At 40.6% G+C, this 16742-nt stretch overlaps 1 protein-coding gene across 3 annotated transcripts in view; it reads right to left on the reverse strand.

Moving 5' to 3' along the window:
* cdh8 (cadherin 8) overlaps window positions 1-16742 on the reverse strand; it is a 145587-nt gene that overhangs the window by 30236 nt on the left and 98609 nt on the right. For all 3 annotated transcript variants that reach the window (XM_077564175.1, XM_077564174.1, XM_077564176.1), the window contains 3 exons: window positions 14021-14140; window positions 5857-6024; window positions 5588-5775 (listed from right to left, as the gene is read on the reverse strand). In XM_077564175.1, the coding sequence (XP_077420301.1) occupies window positions 5588-5775; window positions 5857-6024; window positions 14021-14140 (476 nt within the window). The remainder of the gene's footprint in view (window positions 1-5587; window positions 5776-5856; window positions 6025-14020; window positions 14141-16742) is intronic.

A 16742-nucleotide genomic window follows, 5' to 3' on the forward strand; every position in this document is an offset into this window, starting at 1 on the left:
AGTGAGATTCTTCGGCTCACGGCATCTATTACAGCGGTAAGTGAGTCAGAATTTCTCTTTGAAATGGATTGATCAGATTTTCTCCCGTCTCAGGGTCAACTTCCTGCGAGTTTTCACATAACCTACTTGCCGGAGTGCCTCTCAGCTTCCAACAGGTGTTGTTGCCAATTGTTATTGCGTTTTGCACTCAAAAATAAAATAAAATAGAACGCAATAAAAACCAGGGTGAGAGCAATGTGTGTTTTTAAAGCGGGGGCTCTCAGGGACAGCATTAACGTGGTTTCTTGTGTGTTTTGACCTTCGCGACTGTAGAGTGGAGGCATTAAAGTACTTGGCAGTAAATTCCAATACCATTCAAATGGATTCACACGCACGCACGCACGCACGCGCACGCACACAGCAGTTATGCTGACTTACTCTCAACAAAATGCTTCAGTGTCAGCTGACGGACAAGAGGATCTCATTCCGTGAGTTATGCGTTGTAATAAAACGCTGCAACAAGAAGATAAATATGCTGAAAGGTCTAAAAAAGAAAAAAGAAAAAGTGCTGCAGCATAGTATCGTGATGGAGTTGAACAAAATGGGTAACCGAATCTTAATGAACCTAATGATATAAAAGTCAAAGGTCAAATTCCGCTTGCCTAAGAGCTCAGCTTGCAAACATCACATGACCAAAGCAGGTGAGCTGTGATTGGTCGTTACTTGAGAATTTAGCCACTGTGATGTTATTGTCAATCGACAGCAAGTGGCAAAATGGCCGCCCACTGAGATGGATAAAAACGGTTGGATTTTGCTGCTTAATTCACATTCCGCAAATGCATTATTGAGCAGAATGCTGTGTTTGTGGGTATGTAGAATATTGTAATTATTCTAGTTAATTCATTTTAACTTTTAACCTTTAAATGCATCATGTTAAAACCCACCTTTAAACAGGTTGGATATAAAATAGATGACTGGATTACTGGATATAGAGTACTTTGTATTGGACTTTTTAAAGGTTTAAGACCCCCTAAGATGCAGGAAGTAGCGTTTTGTTTGGTGTCCATCCACAGTATCCCCAGCATCGTAATGACAAAACATCACCTTTGAACTAATGGAGTCAACATGCGCTCCGTCACAGCGGCACAACAGATGAATTTTGGCTTCTTTGTTGTGAGTGTTGTCTAACACCCGCCACCCTTGCCCTGATGTGTCATTTTCAGTCGCAGCATCACATCTGGATGGACTGGCAAAGCATAGAGAGACTTCAAAGTTCAGTGCAAGCTGCAGGGGTGAAAAGCTCAGCATCCCGCTAACATCCCTCTATGGGCTTGAGGGCGGACCGATAAAAAGTAAAAAAAAAAAAAAAAAAAAAGCCCAAAAAGCAAATAAACACCCCAAAATCACCACTCCGCTTCAAACCAGTCGGTTGAAGACCTCCTCCAACCGAAAAAGTTGCACGGATAAATGTTAACCTCGGAGCCAAAGGGTTTTTTAACGAGCGCCAGAAGGCACTTTAAAGACTGCGGATGGGACGTGTCAGCGGGAGTCTTTCTGGCCTGTCACCCGCTCCTTCACCGGACCAGCACAACTGCACTCACGGTGAAGAAGCCCACTTCCCCTCGCATCAACGTCATCTCCTTCCTCCTGCGGGGGCGTTCGCACCAGCCCGACAAGTGTGCTCAAACTGCCGTCATATGTTAAATGTGGACTTAGACGACGAGCATGTTGATACAAAATGAGTTCAGATTATTGTTACATGCTCCATATACAGTGCAATACATTTGGTCAAGCTCTGACCTTGTGAAGTTGGTAGACTTTCCTGTTTTATGGTGAGTTTTGCAGCAGAGCCAAATTTCACGTCTGCGACACATTGCTAAAAAATCACAAAGGGCGCTCATTTGACAGCATTTTACCACCACCCATTTGCTGAGTATAAGGGTATTATTTTGACACACCCCCAAAAAATTGAGGGGAGGTATCATACAGGGGGTTTTGATAAACACATTTTCACATGATTTAGACGTTTAACAGTACAGACGCTCCCCTACTTACGAACATTCGAGTTACGAACAACGGTACATACGAACATGTCTACGCGCATGCGCGCATGTCAAAAAATGTTCGGAAAGAGATGCTGTAAGTTAGATTTTGTATTGCGCACCTTTTTCCGAGTACTGTAGTGCTTCTTTCCGCCGCTAATACCGACGCTTGGCGCTGTGAGAGCTCACCCAGCATTGGAGGCTGAGCAACGTGTCGAGGAGGAGGAAGAAGAAGAAGAAACGCCTGTCGCTCATCGATAAAGCCATCGCACTCTTCGAGCAGCAAGACCCAAATATTGAACGTTGCACAAAGGTTGCAAATCAATTGAATGATGCCATACAGTGCTACCGCATCATTTATGATGACAAAAGAAGAAAACTGTGCAATCGTCGTTAGATCGCTTCTTTTGGCCAGTTTCTAGTAAATCCTCCAAGGAAGATACTCATCAACCCTAAACTTCTTCCTACATTGAAGTTACGGAGGAGGAAGTAACTTTTGAAGCCCATTCCAGCGACGACGAAGAACCTCTCATGATATAAAATCCTCCTCTTCCTCCTCCTCCGCTCCTTAAGCATCGAGTACATCTTCCAAAAGTAAGTTAAACTTCATTTTATTTATCTTATTACGTACATGTACATACTGTGTGTGTCTCTCGCTCTCTCTCTCTAACATACGTAGTACAGTACTGTACGTATTCTCTTTAAACATCAATTATAATACAAAATATAGCACTGAAGCAACTTACGAACAAATTCACCTTACGAACGATCGCTCGGAACGTAACTCGTTCGTAAGTAGGGGAGCGCCGGTATAAGGAATTATTTTGACACACCCCCAAAAAATTGAGGGGAGGTATCATACAGGGGGTTTTGATAAACACATTTTCACATTATTTAGACGTTTAACAGTAGTTAAAAAAAATATAGAATTGATTTATAGCACATTTCATACACACCATACCGTATTTTCCGGACTATAAGTCGTTCCGGAGAATAAGTCGCACCAGGCCAAAATTGCATAATTAGGTAGAAAAAAAACATACATAAGTCGCACTCGAGTATAAATCGCATTAAGTATATATAGTATAAGTCTAGAGTGCCCTCCTGTGGCTGGAAATTACAGGAAGTCTTCGAGTTACGTCGTACGCGACCTATGTCGTTTCGACTTCACGGCGCCCGTGCCTCGTCCGACCTTCTTTTTTTTGTTAATTTCCAACCGTAATCACACCATTTTAAAGTTATTTCAAGTTGTGCTGTTGTTACCTCCAGCAACGGGCGTCCATCGAGAAGGTCGGCTCGCCATCAGGCGCGTCACATTTCCGTGTTTAAGTTTGAATTAGCTCCGCTCTGCCGTCCGTCGGCAATGAATGTCCAATGCGGAAACACGAAATATTGGTTCCGTTTTTTTGAAATGACTGAACAAAGTATTTTGTTGTAAATATTGACTTGAACGGCAAAATCCGACTTAATTAAAAATTCTGGTTACATCGCCAGCGTAGGTACGGAACTCGGTCGTAACTCAAGGACACCCTGTATAGTGTAGAAGTGAGTATAAGGCACACGAACAGCCAACCTAGGAAAAAAAAAAAAAGTGTGATTTATATTCCGGAAAACACGGTAACTCAAAATGCAAAGTACAAAGTACAACATTTAAAGTCAGTTATGAACAGAGTTAGAGATTTAAAAGCAATGTAAATAAAAAAAAATTTAAAAAATTGCTAACTTAAATTCTTTAAAGAGCAAGAACAAGATTTTCCAATTTTTTTTTTAAAAATACTTTTAAAGACCTTAATCATAGGTAGGGGAAAAGACTCAGTATAGGTTTTAATCTGCATTTGGTATGTTTTGAATCTTTATTATATCATTCACTCTGATAATAACGGAAACCAGAAAATCAGGGAACCGTATAAAACATGAGTACAGAGAAGACAATAAGACTTTTAAGGGGGATTTCGAGGGTGTGTGCTATACACGGGTGCGTGCTATTCGGTAGTTGTTTGTGTGGAATTTATTTTATTCCTGTGATTTTAACCAAGATCAGACCACATTTTATGAGCAACTTATACAGAAATGTAAGAAATTCCAAAGGGTTCGAATACTTTTCCCTCCCAGTGTATACACAAATAAACATACATACCACTGGCATCGGAAGCTACATTTTCAAAATTCGCCCACACGCAAGGTCTTCTGACTAACGCAGCAGCTGCTCTCGTAGTTATACTAAAGATGAGCCACAAACATGATCACAAATATGCAATTGTTTACAATTACTAAAGTAACAAACAAAAAAAAACTTATTTGCACCAAAAATAGCATGATGTTTCACGAAGCCTGAAGATGTGAAATTTCAAGTTACAATGCCGTGTAGGCTGAAGTTTCGGATTTGGGTTCATAAAAGAAATGACAAACGAGACAATTGTGTTTTTCTTAAACTCCCACTCAGACGGGAAGTGAAAGTTGCCGGGAAAAAACGCAAACACGCTTGTGACATTTGCTTTGTCAACAATTGGCGCTTTCATGACTGATGTTCTTCGTCGTCCCGGCGGATTGCCCGAGTTCTCGCGCACTGCACACCTCCTACACATTGTGCTCATCATTGTTCACATGCATAGCTAAGTGGCAGCACACGTCCTTGGGATAATGTGGATTTACGTCACAACAAATAAAGCTGCAAGCAGGAATGAACAGGCTTTTTCATGGCAAGTCCTTGATATCATTGCCAAACTTTTGACGGCACATTCCAGCCGCGGTAGAAAAAAATGCGCTTCACCCATCAGTCTTGGAAACATACTTCTGATTGGGGCTCATGTTGGTGAAAGCAAAAATGGTTTCAGGGGTAAATCAAGTGCTTTGACGCCAGGAAAATAATGGCGGACTTTTCAGGGTGGATGTAGCTCAATTTCCCATGGACTTTTATTTTATTTTTATTTTTTTTAAACTCATTCGCTCCGAGCCAATTTCACTGAAGCAACCCTCTTCGCTCCCGGCTGTTTTACTGAATTCTGATTGATTTTGCCAGTCCCAAAAGAGATTGTGTTCTATTGCTATAAAAACATGGAACCTACCAAAAGAAAGATTACGATATAGGTTATTATTAAGAGTCTCTTGTTTCATAAGGACAAAAGTTTATTTGTATCTGTGTCCGTTTTGCAGCATTATTAGCATTAGAATATAGCTACATTTCATCATTATTCACAAACGTGTTGAAAATAATGGGGGAAAAAAGCTTTTTTGTGACATGGCCCTGGCAGATCTCTTATACTCTGTTGCCACCTGCTGGCCGGTTTTTGTAATAACTACCATTGCTTTAAGCCACTTCTTCAGGTCAGAAACTATATCAAAGCCTTCTGAATGCTCTAGTATTAAAAAACACGCACAAAAAAAACCTAAATACGTTTTGGGGACCATGGCAATATTTAAAATAGAATGTTTTTGGGAGCAAATGAGTTATTACCAGCTTTGATGTAAAATAATAAATAATAACATATATATGTATATATATTTTTTTTTTCAAATTTGTGCAGCAGCCACGCGTTAGGCAGAAAGCAAATCGGGCCGAAGCTTACCTTTTTGAGTCGCAGAATCCCTTCTTGCGTCTGCGGGTCTGTGACGATCTCGAACACACCTTGCTCATCACCCTCGATGATGTTGTACGTGGACTTGGCGTTTTCGCCGACGTCCCGGTCGTTGGCCTTCACCTTGCCTCCCATCTGGCCGATGGGCAGGTTTTCAGGGATCACAAACTCGTACAGATCTTTCACAATGCAAAAACACGTGGTAAGGCGTTAAACACCAATTAGGAACTGGGATTTCTTTTTCTGTTTGGGAGGCTCACTTTTGGAGAACTTGGGTGGGTTGTCGTTGATGTCGGTGAGCGTGACGGTGACGGTGACGGTCCCCGACAAGCCACCCATGTGACCACCCATGTCTTTCGCCTGGATAACCACAAGGTACTCTTCTCGCATCTCCCGGTCCATCCCGTGGAGAGCGATTTTGATGGTGGCTGGAAAAAAAAGCATTTTTTTTATTTTTATATTTAAATGTAATTTTAAAAAAATATACATTTACATTAAATGCAAACAGCTCTGGAAACTAATAAAGTAACTTGAATTCTAACGTTGTTACTCTTGAAATCAAGTAATCAGTAAAGTAACTAAGTTACTTTTTTAAAGTAATTGTTGCAACACTGTTCACATGTAACGTTAACATTTGTCTGACTGTGTTCATATGCAGACATAATGCAAGGTTATGTATCCACAGAATCCCCCAAAAATCATGACCAATTATAATCACAACTGTTTAATGCTACATATGCGATCATGCTCAGCCAATGCTATAACCTTCACACCCACCTTACTTGACAATTTGTTGACGTGCAATATTTCAGGACGACGACTTTTCGCAAAGCGTGGAGGTGAAGACTTCCCTGCAGGTATTTTTTTCTTCGCTTAGCGTTACAAAAAAAAAAAAAAGTCATTTGTTTTCCACAGTCTGCCATCATTTGTATTCGTATTGAGCGCAAATGATGCTGTCTGTCGTTTATAATCTGGGATACTGTATGCGGAATGGACATTATTGACTGCGCCACAACCGTGGAATATAAAAAAGGGCTCAACGACGGCATCTCTGGATAATCCACTCAGAGAAACAGAGACCCCCGCAGGATCATCAAATGAATATAAAATGGAGTCCTTTTTGGCATGACACCCCCTAAAGCTCCAATTCCACGCCCAGCAAAATGAGAATGGGCCAAAACACAACACTGAGGTTGAGGTGGAGCACCATGTGGGGGTGGGGGGGGGGGTTGTCTTTGGGGGGGGGGGGGGGGGGGTCAGATTTCCTTTTGGGAGGTCACAGGCACAGGTGGGAGTTAATCACACTGGTGCAAGTCTTAACCTTCAAGTTTCAAGCAAGTTTCTTTGGCAATAATCAGGCAAAGTCAGGTCAAGTCCACACAAAATTTCAACCAAGTAAAGTCATAATCATTACTTGGACTCAAAAGTCCATTTTCGTCTTTCGTATTGTTGACATTAGCCACCAATTGACCAAATCAACTCAAATGGGTTACGCAATGTATTTTGTCAACAACAACAAAATTATAGTCAAATCAAAAATCGAATTTGATCAAAAGAGTAAATGGAGTGCACTTATGTAGTGCTTTATTTTCATCATTTGTTTACAAAGTCATAAATGATCTCATTTAAATGTATCAGAGAGTAGCACACACCTTTTTAGTTTAAAATAACTTGCTTTAATCTCCAGGATCCTGCACTGTGCCCTGGCCAACAGCAGGACAATGTAATGTCTTGTTTCTTTGGTCCCATTTGAAGACATTTAACATTTTCTATGCATATTTTTACTGTTTATGAATTTACTTATAGTATATAGATGCCATATAACTGTGATAATGTTTGTGTGAAATATATTGGGCATATTAACTGTATTGTAATGAATAACACTTTTCACTCCCTTCCAGCTGGTGAGATAGGAATGTACATGGGAGTCAAGTTCTCAAGTTCTCATGGAAGATAACACTGTGGGTCTGAGGGAGTCTAGGTCGCATGGCATTACCTGTCTAATCATATATTTCCGGCTTTGGACGGGGAAATGGAGTAAACATGTCAGTAAATCACTTGTCTGTCTATTATAATTACTAACCCTTTGTCCAGCCTCAGCGGAGGAGTATGCTTTTTTCATCTATAAAACGACTGTGTGTTTTCATATTGACACACTCGAGGCTTAACATCACCTTTGAATGTAAGCATGTCTTGTGTCTTTTAGGAGCTCCTAAAATAAATCTTTTGCAAAAGAAGCTTCTTCATCAGATCTCATCCGCAATTATTTCGAACACGCAAAGATTACATTTAACATAGTAATCAAATAATACCTTCACATTTTAAATGAATCTATGTTGCTACGAGCCTCATCCTAGCTAGCGCTAAGATTGTTCATCTCTCAGGTCCGACGTCAACGTTTGAAAACTCCCTGATGTTTGTTGCTAGCAAGACGTTAGCCAGCCAAATATTCCCCTTGCTAGGACGGTGTTAGCTTGCCAAATATTCTTGTTGCTAGGATGGCATTAGACTGTGCCATAACTACTTCCGAATGTCCGCTCAAATGTAGCGCCTATTAGCTTTCACGCATATGCCGACCATAGCATATGCTTCTCAATGCTAAATATTCTCAGATTCAACAGCAGTTTGTTCATTTACATGCTGGAAATACACAGTAGGCTATGACCATTCACATACACAATTGATATTGATACTCATCTGTCCGTTCACATGCATACAAAATCGAAACAAATGTTCAATCATGTTCATCAAACAAATGTTTTCATGTTTTCAACATTGATGAAAAATGTAAGTAAGCAGCGAGAATAAGCCTCTTTGTCGCGTTCACTAACTGTTGTGTTTTCTCTGGAAAACAGTGTGGACCGACTGCAGGAATGCAGATCCTTGACTCATGGCTGCAAGCAGCAGGAATCAAACAACAAACTCCCACTGCCATCAACACTGTTTTAGTCAGACCAGCGCACTAAGCACAGCCTCGACTTTCATAATGTTATAACAGTATATCTGAATATGTTCTGTACTGATGTTCTTTCGCTTGGCCTTAACCCGATCTCCAAAAACTCAAAAAAAGACATTGGAGCATCCTGTATCTTATGGAAAAATATTATAGTTTTGTTATTATTGTTATTGTTATTAGTAGTCTGTCCATTCACATGCACAATTAATGCCCAAGTCTCCATATTTTTATAACACATATTTTTGTGACCGGTACAAATCCGGCAAGGGGCGTAAACCTGCATGGAGGCAGGCCCAGTGCTGGTAATTTTTTAAAAAGGGCTATCTGCGCCACTGTGGGAAAGAACACATCCAACTGCATTTGTAGCCAATCAAAGCAGCTCCTCTAATGACCTTTAAATGGGTCCACACTCACATCTCACATGGAACAATCTCTGTGCAGAAAAGGCCAGCGCAAATCCGTACGTGACTGGAGCAGTGTCATCGCGTTTGGCCGCTGTGGCAACAGACAACGTGTGTGGGCGAACTTATTAAATAAAAAAGGAGGTGGTAATCATTGCTAGTGACCTCATCGATAATTTTTTTTTTAATTATCTGCCATTTACATACAAGGACATTAATATAAGTTTGTTAATCAACATATATAAATATTATAAACATCCGTATGACCATTCAATCACATAAACACAACGTAAAACATCAGAGTCCGACGTCAGTCAACTTGCATGTAAAGTTAACATCTGTTACTAATTAATTAACACAAAAAGTGATCTTCTGTCTATACGCACAAATTCAATTCAATAAAGATGGTGTTAAAATAGTTGTGCTTTCACATACATTACGTATCCGTCACAAATATACACACACACACATTTTAAACAGCACATAAATGAGATATTTACTTATAGTTCACCATCTTTTTTTTTCTTTTCTTTTTTTTTCTTTTTTTTTACAGGAGATTCACCATCTACTATACATGTGATGCACCAGGAGAAGTCTGAAGGGCAAAACGTGTATAAGAGGAGAACTTGAATATTCTATAAATATTACATTACAAGCCATTATATTCTCTTTATATCAGCTTAAATATTCCAAAGTAGCTTTAACTCCTTGTTCTGCCCGAGGAAAGTTTTTGCTTGCGTGTTTGTGTGCGATCAAACGGCGTGTGTAACAAGCATCTGATTTGAAGGTAGGCCAGCTCCGGCAACAAGCAACAAACAAATCCAAAAATAAGACAAACGCACTTCAGTCATTGGCGCGCTCCTCATCTCTGAAGTTGATCATGGTTAATTATTCAAATTAATTCCTAATCATTCAAAAATGGGAGGATAGACAAACACTCATTTCCATAGCTGATGCCCCCCCCCCCCACCAACCCACCTAGCCAAGTGATAAAGTGGGCCGCAATGTTTATTTATTGATTTATTCATCCGCAGCTTTTCATTTCTAAGTGTCAAACACTCCTTAATCATCGCTTACCGTTTTTATTTTTCATTTACATTCATTAAAACAGCTGCCGCACGTGAACGAGCCATCTGCATACGTGGCGCTAGCACGGAATGCTAATGCTGCGTGCTATTGTGGCCCTTCTTTTTCCGACTGCAGGTGCTGTGAGACTGCGGCGGTGGCGAGCACAAGGCCGGCTCCGGTTTGGACCGAGTGTTCTGGATAATTATGCACATAAATATTCCCGTCCTCTCTTTTCCTATTTTTCTCGACTTGTTTACGCCGCTGCCAATTTCCGTCTCATGTGTTATTAATGTAATTCATGTAATTCTGTCATTTATAGACGCGGACTAGAAAGTCATCCAAGTAAAAGCCTCGATATTTTAACCTTCAAGAGAAAATACATATTTGAGATACTAAAGAGACAAAACAGGACGCTTGAAGATCCAAGAAGCTGGAATGTGTTTGGAGATAATTCGATGACGGTGCTTCAGTCTTTCCGCCTCACGAAGGGGGCGCGGGCACGTCCTTATTATTACTGTTATCATCAATATGAATTCATAACCACGCGAGCGTGCTACATTAAAGACGGCCAGTCGGCAGATAGGCTCTTGCTTACGAATCCCGCAATTATGTCGATTTAATAAGGGCTTTGATGCTGCTCATTGTCCAAGCACGCAATATATCACAGATGATCGCTTGACCTGGCTAAATCCCTCACAAACAACGACGGAGAAAAGCGCCGATGTGTCCCGCTGATATCGGAGCAGCCCGTCTTTTGTCCTCATCTATTCATTGGCGGCGGCCATTATACGGCTTGCAATCGCATGTGCGGTAAGCTGATAATACTTTCCATTTGCGTTGTCATTAACTTTTGAAGCCCAGGCCGAAAGATCCCTGGCGAAGATCGGCAACGTCGCTTCATTAAAAATCATCTAAAGGCCGCTGACACAGCCGCCGCATGTTTCTTCCGTGTTCAATCTAATTATCCTTTTTTTAGGTTATAGTTAAAGCTTTGCTGTCAGAATCAGGCTGCGAGGAAGCCATACAGGACACGGGAACAAGACAAAAAGGAAGTATGGAGGTGTGTGTGTGTGTGTGTGGGGGGGGGGGTTCTTACTTTGCAGCAATTTAAACTTGTTGCTGCTTCTGATTGTGGCTCATTTGAACAAATTCCCTCGATTGAGCTCGTCAAGGTTTTAGCCATGGAATCCGCTCAATATGGTAGCTTGAAACCAAAGCGGCCCATCTCCTCTTCAATTTCCGCCATGGGTCACTCAGACTTTTTAATGCGTCCTGTCATGATAGACGTGTCCACCAAATTCTGTGTGAATCGGTGAATGTGGTGTCGGGGGGCAAATTTTTTTTGAAATGATGATACATCTTTGATGACATGCTACAACGAAATAAAACAGCATAGGCAAAAACAAAACAAAAAAAATGGAATTAGCATCTCTCATCTGTTTAATATACCAGCTTCCTCTTGGGGCTCTTGTGAATGTAATCTTTAGTAGACTTTTTACAGATGGATCGGGTCGGTAGATATTTTGCATTTTAAGCAAAATCGTTTATCGGTTGTAATGTCATAATTGGTTGATCGATCAATGACGTCATCGATCGTAATCATAAAATAAAAAATTTCAGTAAACACAATCTCGTTCACTCCAGGGACGTTGTCAGATTATTTTTCAATAGTTTTTCCAATATTTGTGTATTTATTTATTTTTTATTTTTGTCTGAATTTTGGTTGTTTAATCATTATGTTTCCCTTAAACATATCAATAGGCGTCAATTATATGCAAATTTTGACTGTTTGTGAACTATTGTGCCGCAAAATGCACCCCTGCCGTAAAATACACCCCCGCCTCCTCATACGTCGTTCGAGTTGCCCCTTGATTAATTACGCAACTAAACAAATCATTTTCCCAAAAAAAACGACGATACACCCTCATTGTTCGGTTCTCGGAGAAAACGGGGATTAATGAAGATAAAGTCATGCAGCCCCCTTGCGGGAGCGCATAGCACAAAACTACCAAACAGCAAATCAACATTAAGTGCATGCTAGCAATTCGGCAACCGTGAATACTTATATTGGTACCCCCCACCCCAGTCTTTTTTCTTTCTTCTTGTTCTTCACTTTCTTTTTTTATTTAGTGTTTCTTGGGGCGGAGATTTTGAGGGTGTATTGTCTTTTTTTGAGAATTATTTGTTTTTGTTTAATGAATCAAGTGAATACTGTGGTTGACTGTACATAAATGAACACATTTTTGTTTTTTTTTAATAGATTGCACAGATTAGTCCATTTTATGAATGGTTATCTTTTTTTTTAACTCGCTGATTGGCTCCAAAATCATGATCGTGTAAAGTCTATTCTCTAATGGGAGTTCAACAAAAGTACCAGCCCTGCAATTTGCATAAAATGGCAGCTTCCAAGAAAAAATGTTAACACGTGGGTCCTTTGAGATTTTTTTTTTTTCCTGCATTCTGTCATGACAGACAAACAATTTCATGTAGATCAATAAAACTGGTAGCTACTGGCTGGTGGATTTTTACAAAATGACAATTTCACCAGGAAGCTTGTGAAAATTGACTATTTGGGCAGGATGAGGCCCCCCGAAAAGGTGATCAATTCATCGGAATAATAATGATAAGAAGAGATTACAAGAGGACATTCAAACCACTTAGTACTCTTGCCCTAAATATAAAATATAACATAATACATCTCCACACCTGACCTCGGCTGACATTGTGAGCGGGTTTATCTGAGTGTCAGCGGCTAATGAAAAGCGACAATGTTTAAATACTAAAAGAGTTCCTGGCCCATTGAAATAATCCAATAAGATGTTATCTGCACCTGCTGTTGAAGCCTATCTCACTCTCATTGTGGCCCGTTATGGGCGTGGCGCTGTTCATTCACTCACCGTTTTGTCCGACACCGTGTCGACTCGGAAGCGGTGAAAAGGATTGGCGCGCCATATTAACAGCCGCGATTAAATTTAATGAGCCATCTTGCAGAGATCAGATTTGGGGCCAAACAATGGTCGACGGGGCACAAAATGAGGCTTTTGTTGGCCCGGATGCTAGTTAGCATTTAGCACAGGCGAGCACTTTTTACTTTATGGGATGTAGCAAACTGCGAATTCTTAACTTATTACTCAGTTAACTTGGCGTTGCAGATTTTTCAAGTATCTGTACTTTTTTTCTGAGCACTTTTGACTTTCACTATGGCCTTATTTAAAAGGATACAACATGGGACAATCCTAGCTAGCTCTTAACTCTTTGACTGCCAGACGTTTTCAGAAAAAGGATGCCGTGGGTGCCAGCCGATTTAAGCATTTTGACTGATCTTTTGACTGATCTTTCAAGGTCCACAGAAAATTATGTGTTTGGACTATGGAAATACACAAACTACCAAATGAAAGATTGGACTCTCATCTTTCATCAGAAAAAAAAGTTTGTTTCTACCTTATTCCGTTTTTGAGTAATCAACAATAGAAAATGGTTAGTTTCACCTCTGTTTTGAAACAAACGTCTTTTAACGTCTTTGGCACTCCTCCATAGGATTTTACTAAATGTTATTTAATGTTTTTGGCAGCCAAAGAGTTAAACAGCAAAATGTGACATGTACTATTATTTTTTTTTCTGCTTAAATTAAGTTAAAGCTATTGAATGCAGAAAATTACATTTTTCGCTACTACCACCTGTTGACGAAAAATGAAACTGCACACCCACTTGTTCACGTACACGATGCGCACGTCCAGAGACAAAGGGCGGGAAATCCAAGCCCGAATCAAGTCTGAAAACTATTGGCCAGAGATTTGCAGGAGTTCCCATTATGAACAGCTAAGGTGTTAATCTACTAATTAAAAAAAGTTTCAGTCATAAATGGTCAACTAAAAAAGGATATTGTAAAGATATGTTTAGCCAAATTGTTACATAGAGTGTGCATGTTTTATTCTATTGCAATAAGAGCTGAATCTGTTTAGTAGAGTACTTCAGAACAGGAACTAAAAAAAAATTCACCTGAGTTGGGGTCCACAGAGAAGTAGGGCTGCCCCTCCAGGATGCTGTAGACCAGCTTGGCGCTGTTGCCGTATACCGGGTCATCGGCATCGGTGGCAGTCACTCGGGTCACCGGGGTACCTGCCGAGGTAGAGCACACCATAAATAACCAGTCATTGTACGCAATTTGTTAGTGTTATATGCATTTTTATTAGCATCCAGCAGAGGTGGGGTACTCTCACAATCGTCACATGATTAAGTCGCCAGTCATAGCAATCGCAACTTAATAAAACTTAGGAAAGATTAGACTTAACTTGGACTATAAATGAACTTTGCTTTATATTGAAAATGTAAATGTTCTATAGTAATTATAGTGAGCATTAAGTAGTTTTTTTTTTGTGCGAAAGTTTTTTTCTTTTTTTATTCACGCAACCCTGGCAACCCACTGCTAGCATGATACAAAGTGTAGACGTACCAAAAAGTCATTGGGATAATTAATTAGGAATGTTTACAATGGACCTGCATCAGGGATCAACTCTAAGCCCCTTTCCTCTTTGCAAAAGTGATGGCGAGGCCGACAGATGTGGTTAGACAAGACCGTGGGTGTTCGCAGATGACACTGTGATCCGCAATTAAGGAAGGGAGCAGTTGGGGGAGCAGTTGGAGGAGCAGTTACAAAGGTGGAGGAATACGCTGGGAAAGTAGAGGAATGAAGATTAACAGAAGTAAAACAGAATATATGAGAGAGGTTCCAGAGATAAGAGATAGCGAGGTCGGAGGTCTTTAAATACTTGGGATCAACGCGGTCCAGAGCAACGGTGACTGTGGTAAAGGAGATGAAGAAACGGTTTGGAGCAGGTTGGAATGGGTAGAAGAAAGGAGTGGTATATGAAAGCAGTGGTGAGGCCAGCCATGATGTACAGATTACAGACAGATTAGAGATAGGATGACAAATGACCATAAAACTCTCAAGGATCCATGCTCAAAATTGAATAGGTCAGAAATGTACTTTTTGGGCTGAGTTCAGGTCCCGTAAGAGCCCCAATCCAAAAGAGATTGGGTGAAGCTAAACTATATTTTGTTGACATGATGTTCTTAGGCCTGGTCCGTGTGCGTTTTTTCTGGCATTAAAAGTGTGACTTTAAAATGGCGACACGGCTCCCACTTGAGACTCCTCATGACGAGCGTTAAGCTTTACTGAGCATTCCGCGTTGATTAGCTGTCTCCGGCTAGCTTGCAGCTAACCTGATGGATGCAGGCGTATTTATAGACAAGCCGCAGAAGAGGTCATTAATCAACCGCAAGGCATATTCCGCTCGATTTGTCTCTGATTTTTTTTAGTAACTGCCGATTTTGAATGCATATGTTGGCTGACTTGAAAATATCGCGAGTGTGTGAAAATGATATTTCAGGCAGCTTTTCGCACGCAACCTTCACAAGCGACAATGTAAGCGGGAGTCTCTGGGGAAAATTTCCAAATAGATTAGCCGCCATTCAATCAGGCTATTGAAAACACACACTGAAAAACAGACCATTACGGAGTTATTAGTGAAATGAAAGCCATTCAGGCTTACGGGTCTCCGTGCAGGAGAAACAAAACAACACAGACAAGCTGGCCGGAAGCTTCAGACAAGAATGGAAATGCTTCCTGTGAAAGATGTTTAAAAGGTAGGCTGGCTACAAACGCCAAGCGGTTCCTTGTTGTGGGGCATAATTTTTTTGCCCACCGATCCGGCAATTCAGCGGTTCCAGAAACATGAAAAAAAAAGAATGCACCGGATGTGATAGGAAAATAGAAAAAGCCTTCAAAGTTCACAGCACGCGGGCCAACAGTCTGATGTCTGTGCCGGGAAGTGGACGGCAACCAATCCAGGGACTGCAGTGTGGGTGTGGGTTGGATATCTGTCTTCACAGTATAATGTGGATCTCTGTCTTTACATGTGTCATGTGATTGACTGGTGACTAATACTGTGTTTACTTTTCAGTCATTTATATCAAAACAAACACAGAATTACAACTAATACAGTTGCTGCAGCAACAATTACAAGTTACCTCAAAAGGAACCCCGACTGTCATGACAAGTTTGCTCTATATGATTTATTTGGTTGTTGGTAATATAACTACGAGATTCATTTTTCAAAAATGATTTCCAGTTTAATACATTTTGTTGCAACTTTATTTGGACCGTAGAATGGCGGCTCTGCCGAGCAATGTGGAACGCGTATAAAGAAAACAAGGCTTGTAGCGTTCCTAAAGAAACAACACGCGATCGGGAGAGCCACCCTCGCCCCCGCGCCGTGCTTTCGTCATTCACCAGGCACATTCAAGAGTTTTGATCATCCCTTTAGGAACGCGACAGAGGCTAACCTTGCTTTCTTTACATGCGTTTCACATTGCTCGGCAGAAATACAGTTTCGACAAAATTCAGTAAATGGGAAATGATTTTTGAAAAATGAATCTCATAGTTATGTTAGCAACAACCAAATAAATCATATGGAGCAAACTTGTCTTTACAGCCGGGGTTCCTTTTAACACAGCCCTTTTATTTGGGTGGTGGCAGTTCGGGCCAACATGAGCCATGATGTAAAGGTCCTGCCGAAACCGGCACAAGCCCTGTAGAATGATTATTTCTTATTTACCATCTTCAAACTGGGGCATTATTTAAGCCTTTAATAACCCACTACATCGTGATAACTTACATTGATGTTTCTGCATTTGGCAATTTCTTATTATATTATATTAT

Source organism: Vanacampus margaritifer, chromosome 4 (genome assembly GCF_051991255.1).
Source record: "Vanacampus margaritifer isolate UIUO_Vmar chromosome 4, RoL_Vmar_1.0, whole genome shotgun sequence".
Taxonomy (NCBI): Eukaryota; Metazoa; Chordata; class Actinopteri; order Syngnathiformes; family Syngnathidae; genus Vanacampus; species Vanacampus margaritifer.